Genomic DNA, 14,547 nt, shown 5'->3' on the forward strand with positions numbered 1-14,547 from the left:
GGAAAAACAGTGTTTGAACTCTTTTGAGGGATATTCAACAATTTGTTCAACAAGTAATAAATTTTTCATATATTTTTACCTGAATATCAAAAATTGCTAAAATCTTAAGACAATCTAAATGTTAGCTTCTGACTTAGAATCATATTTTTGACATAATGAGACATAAATACCAAAATCAGATATAATTTTGAAAGAATCCTGATGTGCTCTGTTGATCGGTAAATTTTAAGAAGGACAAAATATGTTTCCTTGTAAATGATCTAGTTTTCCTTTATTGACACATTCACAGATCACTTGTTAGACTAAAATTTCGTAAAGATTTTGTTAATAATTAGGTGAAAAAACACTGTTAATCAATTTATTTGACATCATTGAACAAGCCTTGTTCAAAGAACGCCATAATACCTATGATTACTAAACTAACTCATTTTGGTACTATTGACGTTCAAGGCATAGCTAATGGTTAGAATGGAACTATCACATCTTCGCATTTATCAGATTTAAAACAACAAGTTTCAATATATAATTGTATGCCGTTGAAATCCCTACCTCCAGTCGAAGTATGATCATCGTTGAAACTAGTGGAGATGATTGTATCTGTCCTTTTCATACAGCAGCATGTGATTCACTCGCCATACTTGTTTTCCTTTGCCTTACGCCTTGCCTTCTTGGTGGCGAGTTTCTCGTTGGACAACAGCGCGAACAGGAAGCGTAAGCGGATTGCGAGATGGAAGATCAAATAAACCGAAGAATATTGGACGAACGAATAGATGTTGAATAGATCTCGACACTTGATGTCTGCCATCGAGCAAAAGTGGTTGTCGTTCGGTTTCGTCACTGATTGCCCGACGTGCGTGTGGGTTGTTTTTCGTAAGGTCCGTTAATTTTTCGGAGTTTTTCACGGCTTGATGTTAGATTGCACCTTCAGAGTTCAGTGCTGTGTTTTTCAGTGATGATAGTTTATTTTTTTGTGAATTGTGTACTCATTTGTCATTTGCACACTCGAGCGCTTCTACTGCAGGCCTTAGTCGACGATTTATCGGTGAGCAGATCTCGTCCTAGTGCCATTAACCCCACCCACTATCTTGTCTTGGAACGTGCAGACGAAGAGCCGAAGGAAAGTGTCATTGATTGTTGATTATTTATAAAACATTTGACAAAGCTATACTAATTAATTAATGTATATTCATGGTGTTATTATAAAGATTATTATTAAAATTGTCTATATTTGTGTAAACGGCTTTAACGAGAAACAATTTGTTTGCAGTTCGATAAGTGCCACATATGCGCCAGTAAGTGAGCTATTGTTTGTTAATTAATTTATAACATCAAAAATTAAGACGGTGGTGCGGATTCTAGCATGCGTATGATGAAGTGCGAGTTTGTAATGATTAGCTCTTGAATCTGGACCCGAAGTTCGGTACCTGAAGTCCGGAAGTGCCATTGAAAGTGTGAATGGAATCATCGACCGCAGGAAAATGACAAATTTCCCCTTTTCTACTGGACTGAAGTGTGCCAAATAGTTCTTAAAGAGGAGTTAATTCTCATAATTGCGATAAATAATCTGTTCCTGTACAAAAGATTTATTAACAGCTCGATCGGATCGAGTCCCGCAGATTTTAGACCATTGATTCAAAGCAGTCTCGGTGTGGTTAGAAGGAAAGTGTGATCTTCGACACCTGGTTGAATCGTTTAAACCTACTCCACGGTTAGTCACAGTGAGTATTGTTTGTGTGTTCGTGGATAGTTAAGTTATTGAACTTTAGAATCATCATGAAAACACTAACTCGTACAATCGTTTCGCACTTTCGGTGTGAATGAGGCATTTGGGATTATCGTTTCCAAGAGGTGCGTGGGAAAATTTACGGAACCGCAAGCTAAAGTGGATGCGCTTACTTACTTTGCCCTGATTATCAAAAATTGTATCCCTTTTCGGGTAAAAGCTTTTACAAATTTGGATTTTTCATATTAAATGTTAAAGTTTGTTGTGGCAGTATTGCATTTAAAGTTAAACAAATGACTAACTGTTTAGGACACAACATTCGTTGAGACCCATAACAATTCACCGGAGAAATATTTTCATACATAATTTTCAAAACAACTAGCTTGATTTTTCTATAACTAACAAAGTCTGTTTTAACAGACTTCGATTAAGGCCAAATTTTTCATCTTAGGAAAGCAGTCGTTGTTTACAAACGAAAACGCAGTTTTTTGCGTTATCGCTAGATATTAACCTTATATTTAAAACAATGTGATATTCCACTTATGAGTTGCCACTAAACGGTAATGGAGAGAAATACTTTTTCGTTTTTCAGCAATGGGTGTCTTTTTAAGATTGTGAATTGCATCTTAAAATGTAAATAACTACTACGAGGCAGCAGTGGTAGGATTTTAATGTCGGTAAGAATTTTTCCAGGTCGAGATTTGAACGTACAACAATTCCGAGTTGATTTTTAAAATAACAACTCGATTGAAAAATAACCACCGAGTGGTGTGATAAAGTCTTCCTCTTATTATTTAAATAGTCTCATTATATCCTTTTTTGCCGAGCTTAACGTTGATACAAATTTAGATAGACAATAATTTCCATATTGATTAGTATAATTTACAAAAGATCGGCAATGCTCATGCTTTTCCGATAACATTCCCGAATCCAAAAGTATCAGTAATAATACGTTTGAACTTGATCATTGATTCCTATGCAGCTTTAAAACGAGTCCAGGTATGTTGAAATTGGTTGAGCCATCATCGAGAAAATTGTGTGGATAGGAAAAAGTACGGTACGGTTATTATATAATTGTATCTCCGGAATCAAATGTATTTGTCAGGTATTTGCCCTTCGAAGCAGATCAGATATTGTTGTTAAAATGTTTTGTTAACAGTATTCATCGGGTCTGTTAACGGTAGCATGTTTGTTTCGACCACTGTTTTGTTATAGTTGGAAGGTTAGCGAATAATAATACAGATGTTACTGATATCAAATGTTTGTGATTAGGTTTTCTTTGTACGAAATGAATCGACCATCAATGAATTCCATTTCATTTTCACTTTCATTTCATACCTTTTTGAACTACTTCGTCGTGATCACACTTTTGTTCTCATAATTCTAGTATCGAAATTGGAAGTTAGAAAAATGTTGGCAGTAGACAAATAATTTCCAACGAACCTACCTAACTAACTATCCTTCCATATCTTTTATTTGGTATTTCTCTTGCACTTAAGTAATTCGAACCCTCATCAAAAAGCTTTCGGAATTTTGCTCGTGGAAATTTTTGTCCAATGTGTCGAAAGTTAGTGAAATAGTAACCTTCGGCTCAATTCAGAATTCAAATCCTTTTACAAAGAACTAATGAGATTTTACTTGAAATGGATGATTTATTGGTAAAACAATCTATCAAAACAAATTAGCATTTTAAAATGATTTGCCCCTTGTCGACCGCAGTCCTACGTCAACCTATGTATCTAACATTACTTACTACAAGTTTTCAATTGTCTCATTCGTAAATAACACCATCTAAAACAAATGAAGAAAAACGATATGAAGAATTTTTGTTTCCCATTGAAACAAAAAAGATTATAACTGCCAACGTCACTCGTTTCTCTATGACGAAACCAAATCGAAGTAATTACCTCCAGAACCTCTTTGGAAACCAAAAATACCATAGATTCGAGCACCACACGGAGAACCGATCATAAGATTGCGATATCGCAGTTTTTGATTTTTGCGATAGTTGATTTAACTAATTTCTTTTTGATTCAACCAACATGGTTTTTGATTTGCATATATTCAAGTAGTTGAAAAATATGTTATTTTGAATGCTGTCAAATGCCGGAGACAGTTGAAAGCCAAACAATAATCGCAATGCAAAATCAACAACTTTTTTAGTTGAAATCTGTTCGCGTCGCTTCAAAATGTCAATGAAAACAACATCGACGGTTAAAGCGTTTGGTGAAATTGTGTTCATTCAATTTGAGAAATTTATGATAACAAGTGTTTATCTAACAGCGGTGTTGTGATAAAGTTAACCTCGTTTGAGATGAAAAAGATTTGGTGACAAATTAGAAAATGTTAATGAATGATCATCTCGTAATCTTTCAGGTATGCGCAAAAATTTTATGCTTCAAATTCGATCATTGATTTACTTCCAGCAGACTGTTTTACTTCCAGCTGTTTGTTACCGATGATGATGTTCATGCATTAGCAATAAAACGCTTTTTGACATGAATTTAATTTATAAAAGTAACAGGAGCGAAGGGTTTCAAACACACAGAACGCGCTGTGATTGAATGGCGCGTTTGAATTGCCGTCGCAAAATTCCAATTCCCAGCGGTTGATGCACCCAAGCTCATATAAATTGACTAAAATTATCAGTGCATAACTTAGGTCAACCGTTTGAAGGCAATACTCATTTTAGGTAAATTTAATAATTTCGCTAATTTACTCTCCCCTCCGGGCACTTTTGCTGATTAAAAACATTTTTCTACATCAATCATTTCCTATCGATGAAGTATTTTTTAGATTTTAGATCTTTACTGATCTCGACTTGACATGATCATGATCATACAAAAATCAAAATCTCTAAGAGATCAGATCAGTTCTGATTTCGTAATGATAATTTATTCCTTGGTTAAGATCACTTGAAATAAGCAGTGATCGGTGGTTTTCACAGCCCTAATGATATTACATGTCAATATAAAATAATGTTTATATTTTAACAACGATATTTATTTCATGAATCTCAACATATCGAACTTATTTTAAATAGATCATGACGTGTATCAGTAAGTATATTTTGATTATTTTCGCAAATCAATAACATTGTTTGAGTTGATTCAACTATTTGCAATGTCTAAAACAAATAAAACCGATTTATTTTTCAACTAACAGAATTTTGTTTCAATAACAACACCAGTTAATTCAACTAAAATATTTGTTGATATTGAAAGGTATGTGTCCTCACTAATTGACAGCATTTATTTTTTTCAAACAGTTAAATTAGTTGTTTCAGCCATCGTTTCTGCTAATCGAAAAACAAAAATGACAGTTTAGTTAAAACAAGAATCGATTAGTTGTACCAAATTTTAACCAGTCGAATTCAGAAAATCAACTAATATTCTGGTTGAAATGGGATCGCGGGTGGTTCCGTGCAATAGGTAAAAATCCTTGTGAATCGTTTCCTGTCATCGATTCTCAGAGGTTTGGTTAAATATCGACACTGCACAGTTTGAAATTTTCACAGAAAACCGAAAATGACTGAAAGGGCAAATGAAAGAAAGAACACAATTTTGAAACAACTGTTCCCGATTATGTCGTTGACTGGACATGGATCTCGTTCTCATAATTTTGCAAGCGAAGCTAAGAGTGATATTCATTTCTCGTCATTTCGTCTATTTTGAGTCAATGAAAATGATTTTGATTAGCTCTGGCTACGACCATACTGACACTAAGAATTTTTCCAGATCGGTGCTCGAACATACGACAACTGGCTTCTAAGACCAACGCCCAACACATTGAACCGCCAACCTGCATCAATCACAGCTTTATTCGACCCATCTTTGAATCTGGTTTGAGATTTACCATATAGTTGAAACCATTAGTGACTTGGGGGACAAAATGGAAATCTGTTTCGATTATAAATGATTTAACACTCATTTTTCTGGTCAGAAGTTCTAGATTATTGTGATGTTCCATGACAGCTAGATTTTTTCTGTCAAATCATATTCCAAGTTCAGTTTAAAATAACATTAATTATACAAACATTACATTCCAATCAAGGCATTTTTTTCTTTTCTGACGTAATGATGCCTAAACGTTCCGTGCCCGTCGAATACTTATTTGTACAGTTCATTCAACAAATTGCGTCGTGAATATGAAAAAACAAATCTTTTCAGCTCACCAATATTGATCATACCGAACTTGGACTTAAAACCAGTTTTGACTGTAGCAAGTTGGGATTTCAATACATATATGTGTCCATACAGAGGGCCGATAGACGTCGCTACTGTTGATTTTTTCCATTGGCCAGCATTTTTCTGATTCTCTCTGTTGGTTGACGAGCAATCGAAGAACCCGACTTGATTTTTTAGGAAATCATTTATATTCGATTTATATTTGATTTAACAACAAAACTGTTCATGACATTTAGCCCTTGCTAACATCCGTTACCTCGGTAGTTCTTAGTCGTTAGGCATATGACTAATGACCTACCTGTTTCGTATTATTGTGCAAATGGGGAGATAGTTTTTCAATCTAAACATAAACAGTGTTTATGCACTAGCTTTGTGTAATTCTATGTTACTTATATTCGCTAATTATTTTTCTTGGTAAACGGTTCGAACAGTTAAATTGAAGAACACTCCGACTGAAGAATGTCGGTAAATCTGTCTCAAATTAGCTTCGAACAAAAACACTTCGGCTGCAGTATAAAAAAGTCATATAAATTAAATGATATTTTTCAATAAAAGTACGATAAAAATGAAATATTGATATTGTGTCTGTTCATATACGAGCCTCTGCATCTTTCGTAGGAGCATAAAATCGTTCATTTTCAAGCTTCCACTTTTCCCATCAACTAATCCATGCGGCATTCGAATAAGCAGTTTTGCAGCGGAGAGTTTCTCAGGTTGCTGTTTTCATTTCACCGCTTCTATGCGGCTGCGGATGGTGCCGATGATGATGATGCTGATGGTGATAATAATCGCACAGCTGATGTTTCAATCCAATAAAATTATAAATCTTCTGTTCGAACAGCAAGGCCCGGCGGCGGCTTTTATTCACCTCAAATAAAACACCTTTGGACAATCACTCGTCGACAGCTTCCGTGCCGTGTGCGTACGACGTTCTTTAAAAGTTACGGACTGGACCCTATCGTGGAGAAGGATCCCAGGAACTTCCACCCTAGTGTAACTTGAAGTGACCAAATCTGATTGAGACATTTCCGCAGAAGGTCATAAACTATCGTACAGCCAATGCTTGATGATAGAATGATTGGTTGAGCTCATTGTGCTCGCAGGTAGACTAGTACGCTGGACTAGGAGTTACATTCAATGGTCTGAATTAGTTTCGTAATTCAACGTGTAAACGATAAATGCTCTTCATAACAAATGCTCTTCCCCGCGCAACACTATTCGGTTTTGGTTTTGATGAAATGGCAAACTTTTCTCGAAATTACTTGCATCATCGTTTGGACACTCTGATCGTCAACTTGGTAATCAAATTTTATTCCACCTTTTCTTTCTGAAGTATACCGAATCATTACTTCAGTCTTTTTCAGCTTCAGGGGAACGTGCCATTTGAGCCAATTTGTTCTGATTCCTGAAAAACTTCATTTTGTATTTTTTTCATCTTTTGACGAGTTCAGAACAACAGAACTACCGAACATTCTCATTCTACTGATTGAATTGCCTCTTCCAAAATCGTTTCTTATTTTCATAATTATTCATAATAGCAAGTTTGGGAAAAAGAATACCAATTTGGGTCAAATATGCTAACGATCCCAATTTAGTGTTCGACCATATGAAAGCAAATCATGAAAAAAAGTCATTTAAACACTGGAATATCCTGCCCATCATAAGCAATAATTTTGCTCATTCGAAAGTTCCCAGTATCTTTAGTAAGCGTAATTGAAAGTAGATAAAATTTAGGTTGAATAGATGATCCCAAACAAACGAAGACTTGAGTTGTTCGGGATATCCGCATGAGCACATCATTAATAGGAAACCGAAAAGCTTAAAAAATCCACGAGCAGATCGAAGTCTGCTATAGAGATACATATAAATGATGTATGGATTAATCTGATTCCTTGTTATTAACCCTATAATAGATAGAAATGTAAGTTTAAGCTATTCAGTTCAGGTACTCAAAAAGATATTAAGAGATTGTATTGGGGAATCGGAATGCAAAAACTGGATAGTTTCATTTTAGATAGGAAAATCCATTCAAGTATTTTTGAATGCAAAAACCGTAAATTTACACGATTTTTCGTATTGTGTAGATGATTAAACTGATCATTTATATATATTTCGTTTCTGATTCCAGAATGCGTCCGGAAATTTCAACTTCTCACATTCTGTCCGCTATCGATCCGCTGATGACGGGATCTACAAACGGAAGTACTAGTGGAACATCGAACGGCAGTCACTCACAGGCCAGTGTTGGTCATGGGCGTGGGTCCGATGAGAGAGACCTTTCAGTTACGTTAGACGATCGAGATCTGTGGTTGCGGTTTCAAAACCTAACCAACGAAATGATTGTGACCAAAAATGGAAGGTGAGTGTACTGTGCAAACAATAATTTATTCATGGAAAACCGGGGATAACAGTGAAATGTTAGTCTAGAACAAATATATTCAAAGGGTTTTCACACTCACAATAAAATTCGAATAAAATTCAGTTCCGTTCGAATTCATTGACCATGTTCGAGTTGATGCCTCACGATCTGTTCGCCACGGTTGAATGCTTGTGGCATTTTCGCACCCAAGTCTGTACATAGCTACACAAAACCTTTCCTGTTCGGTTTCAGGCGCATGTTCCCGGTTGTGAAGGTGACCGCGGCCGGTTTGGATCCCACCGCAATGTACACGGTATTGCTGGAATTTTCCCAGGTGGATTCGCACCGCTGGAAGTACGTCAACGGAGAATGGGTAAGCGCCTTAAGAATAACTTCAGGTTCGAATGAAAAATTAAACATTGTTTGCTGGCTCAGTGTGAACGGGTTGTGTTCTTTTATCATAGACTAACGTAGCTTCTATGTGCAGCTACGGTGTAGTTTTCGAAAGTGAGCGGATGGTTAGCAATAGTTTAGTGATCCACACATCGTATTCTTTGCAAGAAAACTAATGGTCACCGTTGAGACGCTACCTAGTACGAAAGGAGATGCTTATTTATTCCGTAACGTTGTGAACGTATTTACATTTCGCTAATTAATGCACAGCGAGCTTGAAAACAATTGCAAGGTGTTAATTAGACTGAATGAAACCGCTGGTGACTGCTGAAGGTTTTTTAAACAATATGTGTACTATAGCCGAAGCGACATTGGCCATTTTCTATTGGTGATCTTGGTCATTTTACTACAGGGAAAGGCTTACTCTAGATATTATTTCATATGTTCATTTCAATATGTTCTTATATGAATGCCATTCATGAATACATGGAATTGAGTATCAAATAAAATAGGGTTACAGTCTATTGGAAATTTCCCGGTTCGATTCCATAAAATAGAGTACCACTTCAGATTATTTCTCATCTATTCTATTCTAGGTATCTCATCATTATACGGTTTAGATTTTTTTGGATGACGAATCCACAGCAATGTTTTGCGTAATACGAAAGTTTTGAAACTTCTACCAAACAACCTCAAATAATTGATCCAACATGTTTAAACTATGCTTAGTATATTTTCCTGCAATGTTAATTTTTATCTGATAATTCATAAAATTTTACCGTAAATAAATTGTATTACAACAATTTCATGTTCACCTTATTAGCATCATTACATAGCCAATACGATGAGTTCCATCGGAAGATAATTTTATAACAATTCGAAGAAATAGCCCCGGTCAGACAAGGAAAACAACACTTTTTTTTTTGTTTATTTCGATGTTATTCGTTAATGTATCCCGCTTGTGAGGAATTCTGCAACCGTCAGAAAGCTGGCAGCATTCCGGCTGCTGTCAGAATTGTTCAGGCGAAATTGCATCATTATCTCGCCGTACGTGTCTTGCTTATTTTCCTGCTTCTTTTTCTTTTGTCGTGTATACGACTTACTTTACTATGGGGAGCCTTTTCAAAATTAGCCATATGGAAGAATGGGCAGAACTTAATCGTGAATATCTCGACTTGTATTAATGGCAGCAACATAATTCTTTCACTATTTCATCAAAAATATGATCAGGAATTTGGGATAATATTTTGAACAGTGTGAGATAACAACAAATAACTCAAAAATTAAATTTTCTGAAAATTTTAAAACAACGCGGAAAACTCTTTACTTTTGCTTGGGGTTTTCGCGCAAGGACGACGATTTCGAGGTAGTCAGGCACATATCTTCAACTGAACGTTATATAAGGGGAGCCGTGGTCGAAAATCGATAATTTCTTCTTGTGCGTTGAATGAAAGCAGACGTCGGGGCGAGAAGACGCATTTAAACAGCGGCATCGGAGAGCGCACCTTCTGCGTGGTTAAAAACCTTAAACGCCCAGGTCGTAGTTCTCATTTGCCTTCCGGTCGTCAAGGCGAGAAGACGCATTAAACCAGTTTCGCATCATTTGGCACTGCGAGCGGATGTGTCGGTTTGTACGCAAAGCTAGTTTCAATTCAAGCAAGAACAATTACATCAGCTGCTGGTGCTTTGCATTGGAGAAAAAGAAAAGATACGAAAAGTGGACAACATTATATAAAACCAGCCGTTCTAATGGCTCTTAATGTTATCTAAAGAGCTATTAAGATTACTTCTTTGAAATTCGAAGGAATCAGTTTAGTGAAAATCCAAAACAATTTGATTTGCTTCGTGCACTTTTCACTGTGCGAAAATCGATCCAGAAAAATGTTCCGAACTGTGCTAAATATCGTAGAGAATTCCACAATTTGGTCCTTCTAAAAGGCAGAAATGAATCCTGTTCGGCACCTTGATAGTTTCTTCCAATGAAATATGCAAATCCGAAATGAGACAATCGACGTCAAAATTCTATAAGTGCCTATATGTGTGGCCGTTGGAACCGCCCATTTGTGAAAAAGCTACAAACGAAATCACGTAAAAAGAAGCCTCTTAAGAAAAAATAATTCAGTTTATCATCATTTGGCACTGCGAGCGGATGTGTCGGTTTGTTCGCAAAGCTAGTTTTAATTCAAGCAAGAACGATTGCATCAGCTGCTGATGGTTTGAATTGAAGAGAAAGAGAACAAGAAAAGAAAAGTGGACAACGTTATATAAAATCAACCGTTCTAATGGCTCTAAATGTTATTTAAAGAACTATCGAGATTACTTCTTTGCAAATCGAAGGTAGAAATCATCAGTTTAGTGAAAATCCAAAATAATTTGATTTGCTTCGTGCACTTTTCGCTGTGTGAAAATCGTTCGAGACATATGTTCCGAACTGTGCTAAATATCGTAGAGAATTCCACAATTTGGTCCTTCTAAAAGGCAGAAATGAATCCTGTACAGCATCTTGATAGTTTCTTTCAATGAAATATGCAAATTCGAAATGAGATAATCGACGTCAAAAATCGTTGAAAATTTTAGTAGTGAATAGGGTAGGGGGAAAGTTTCGCAATTCACACAATCGATCAACTATCAATTCGAATCGAAAGTGTACAGAAATCGTGTCAGTTATATTCGTATTCACGACATCCAGTTATGTCTCTGACATTTCACACCCGTACTTTTTTTTAATCGACTTCATTTGATATTCGTCAATCCCGCATGTACATACAAAAAACTAATCTTGAGACGAGGTAAACGAGATTGAGTATATTTCAAATTTATGCGATTCTAATACTAAATACACATTTTATTGATTGCGAATTCTGGTGATATTTAAGATGGAGTGGTGATTTGTAAATAAGTTTGAATATTTGAGTTAGTTAAATCGTGTTTTAATCAGATTTAAAAATCGTAGAAACTTTTTCTATACAAACTGCTTCAGAATTGATTACTTGCATTTCTTTATTTCAGGTTGCTGGTGGTAAGGCCGAAGCTCCTCCCCCTAATCCAGTTTACCTGCATCCGGAGTCACCAAACTTCGGTCAGCACTGGATGAAGGAGCCAATATCTTTCGCGAAGGTCAAACTAACCAATAAAACCAATGGAAATGGGCAAATTATGTTGAACTCGTTGCACAAGTACGAACCTAGGGTTCACCTAATCCGTGTTGTGTCCGAGCAACGCGAGCAGAGAGACGTTCACACTTATCCGTTCCCGGAGACTCAGTTTATCGCGGTGACAGCCTATCAAAACGAGGAGGTCACATCCCTTAAAATTAAGTACAACCCTTTTGCGAAAGCATTCCTAGACGCCAAGGAACGGCCGGATTCAGTTTATTCTAGAGAAAATTCAACCTATGGTTGGTTGAATTTCCATCCTTCTTATGCGACAGCTCCGTCTCCACTGTCGACTTCAGAGCGCTATCAGCATTCACCTATCCGTTCAAATCGTCCGGCACCTTACACCACACAACGTTCGCGAAATACTAGTGGAAGTTCTTCTCCTCAACCAGCTGGATATCTACCGTTGGAGCCGATATCCTCGCCTGTATTTTCTTCATATTCTACAGCATGGCAATCTCAACCTGCTTCTGCTACTGGTTCCTATTGGACCAGTCAGACTACGAACCCTGGTAGTCCTAACTCAATTGGACCGAACATTTCACCAACACCTTCGAATGGATCACCTAACTATGTTACATCTTCTCCAACCTATGCTACGCATCACCTTTCTTCGCACAATACGCAGTATAGCTCCACACCATCAACAAGTACTGCAAATCAAATCGACGTCTACCAGCCCAGTGTGTCTCCACAACAAATTTATGCATCCGCAGCAGGGCATCAGGTGAGGGCACTTTCTCTAACATCGATGGACTGATTTTTATTTGAAACTACCTTTCCATAGATTTATCATCCCACTCCAACGGTGTCCCCCAACCATCAGCTGTACGGAAATGTTCTGAACCCACCCACAATAACAAATCTTGGATACTCAACGTCTTGGCATGCTGCAGGAGATTACAGTGTCTATCAAAGCAGTTACCATTATCCAACGGCGGAGTACATACCCATGATCGGGGACATTGGGTAGTTTTCCTAATTTCTAAACGCGAACTATTGGTTTCTATTTGATATTCGTTTTTATTACAGTACGTACAATCACCCATCAGAAATAACCGAATTGACGTCGGTTCCAACATCACACCATCGCCACGAATCGCTAGCAGCTTCATCACCTGTTTCGATCCAGTATCATCACAGCCACCATAGTCATTCGTCGGCTCCCGAAAGCTCCCTTGTAGCCGGTGTCCCTGGTGGTCATCATCACTGCTCGGAGAATCATTCACCGGAACCAAGCCATCACACCGTTAATGGAGGCTCGCCGGGAGCTTCGGTTTGTGGTATCGGTCTATCACCGCACAGTCCCGTCCGGAGTGGATCAAGTGGAGCTTGGACGCCATTAACACCACCGCAGACCTCGCACATCTAATGTTGTTGAAGTAGTTTACTTTAACAGATGAATTGAGAATCTTTTCATTGTGTATATATCTGAATTAATAAAGGTTATTTATAACTAAATCAATGGGCTCAAAAAATAGTTTTGTAAAACTTGGTCTGATTAAGTTCGAGTTCGGTAATCGTTCGCATATCATGAATGGCGATTTTGTTCGAAGAATCACGGGTTCGTGTTTAGAATTAGGGAGGTTTTGAAAGATCAGATATTTTTATTGCTTTAATACTAATGTGTCCGGAACGTTGAACCGGTAAAATTTAAACTGCGCGGGTTATTATTTTCAACTGGTGCTTTGTTTTTGGTAGCAGAACTGATCTCTGATATCCATTTCAAATTTGAGAAACGCATGTTTTTGTGAGACGCCAAGATCGAATTTTTCGATATCGTTTTCGCCTAATTTTACTTCATGTGACTTCGCCTCAACTCAAAAGGCCACTTCAGGTAACGCATTTAAAGTGGATTGAAGAGATGAGAGCCCTATTGAAGATGATGTTCAAGGGCATCCAGGAGGAGAACTATTTGGCATGCTTCGAAGACTGGAAAAATACTTTGCCATAAGTTAATTTTTACTGGAGGGGGATTACTTGAAAGGGATGAAATTGATGTAGAAGTATGAATAAGGATATTTCATTTTATAACCACAGTCCGGGTATTTTTCAGACGCAATAGTAAAAAATTATATTACCGTAAAATGCTCAAAGGTGAGCTTTGATACCCTGATTATTTGAGACTTAAAACTTTTTTGACAAAAACAATATTATTAATAATATTACAATTCATACAGTAAATCAGAATAGTAGGTGAGTACGGTAAAAAACATACTGTTCGTATGGTAAAATTGTCTACCAATTACCGAACTTCTGTAATTACTGATTGTCGTGAAAACTAGCTGTCAAACAGTTATTCAAATTACAGTAGGTGTATTTTTTTTTACCAAACGAAAACCAAATCTTTAGAGATTCGTCGAATGGATAAAGGTACCGGTGCACATGTTTTCACAACATTAGAACATTAGAAAATATAGAAAGCTATATTTTTTACTTTTAGGCAGAAAGTAACTTTATATCACTATGTCCACTTGCTGCCAACACATATCGTTCGAAGGTAACTATTGATGGACTCGACAGCTTGTGAGGCATTCTGGAAGGCGCTCATAATTCCGGTTAACCGGGACGTTAAGAGACAACAGGAAATCATCGTTAATCCACCTAGTGGTGTGATAATGCCTTTCTCTTTCAACTTAAATACACCGAAACCTCCATTTACGAACTAAACGGGGGTTCGTAAAAAAGTTTACGTTATTTGGGATTTGGTTCGTAAAAAAAGTTTAC

At 36.9% G+C, this 14,547-nt stretch overlaps 1 protein-coding gene across 1 annotated transcript; it reads left to right on the top strand.

Moving 5' to 3' along the window:
* Positions 1-712: 712 nt before the first annotated feature.
* LOC131438913 (T-related protein) lies at positions 713-13,281 on the top strand. Its single transcript, XM_058609308.1, has 7 exons — positions 713-875; positions 1,268-1,718; positions 8,039-8,269; positions 8,522-8,642; positions 11,672-12,547; positions 12,608-12,789; positions 12,853-13,281. Exons 3-7 carry the CDS (start codon positions 8,040-8,042, stop codon positions 13,190-13,192), a joined length of 1,749 nt encoding a protein of 582 aa, XP_058465291.1. The 5' UTR covers positions 713-875; positions 1,268-1,718; position 8,039; the 3' UTR covers positions 13,193-13,281.
* The last annotated feature ends 1,266 nt before the right edge of the window (positions 13,282-14,547 follow it).

The sequence above is a fragment of the Malaya genurostris genome, chromosome 3, assembly GCF_030247185.1.
Source record: "Malaya genurostris strain Urasoe2022 chromosome 3, Malgen_1.1, whole genome shotgun sequence".
In the NCBI taxonomy this organism is placed as follows: Eukaryota; Metazoa; Arthropoda; class Insecta; order Diptera; family Culicidae; genus Malaya; species Malaya genurostris.

Bases quoted from the DNA above. Each gene is read 5' to 3' on its own strand.
- LOC131438913 (XM_058609308.1), top strand. From the start codon at position 8,040: ATGCGTCCGGAAATTTCAACTTCTCACATTCTGTCCGCTATCGATCCG. The intron at 8,270-8,521 runs GTGAGTGTACTG...GTTCGGTTTCAG, and splicing joins ATTGTGACCAAAAATGGAAG to GCGCATGTTCCCGGTTGTGA. The intron at 12,790-12,852 runs GTAGTTTTCCTA...TTTTTATTACAG, and splicing joins CCCATGATCGGGGACATTGG to TACGTACAATCACCCATCAG.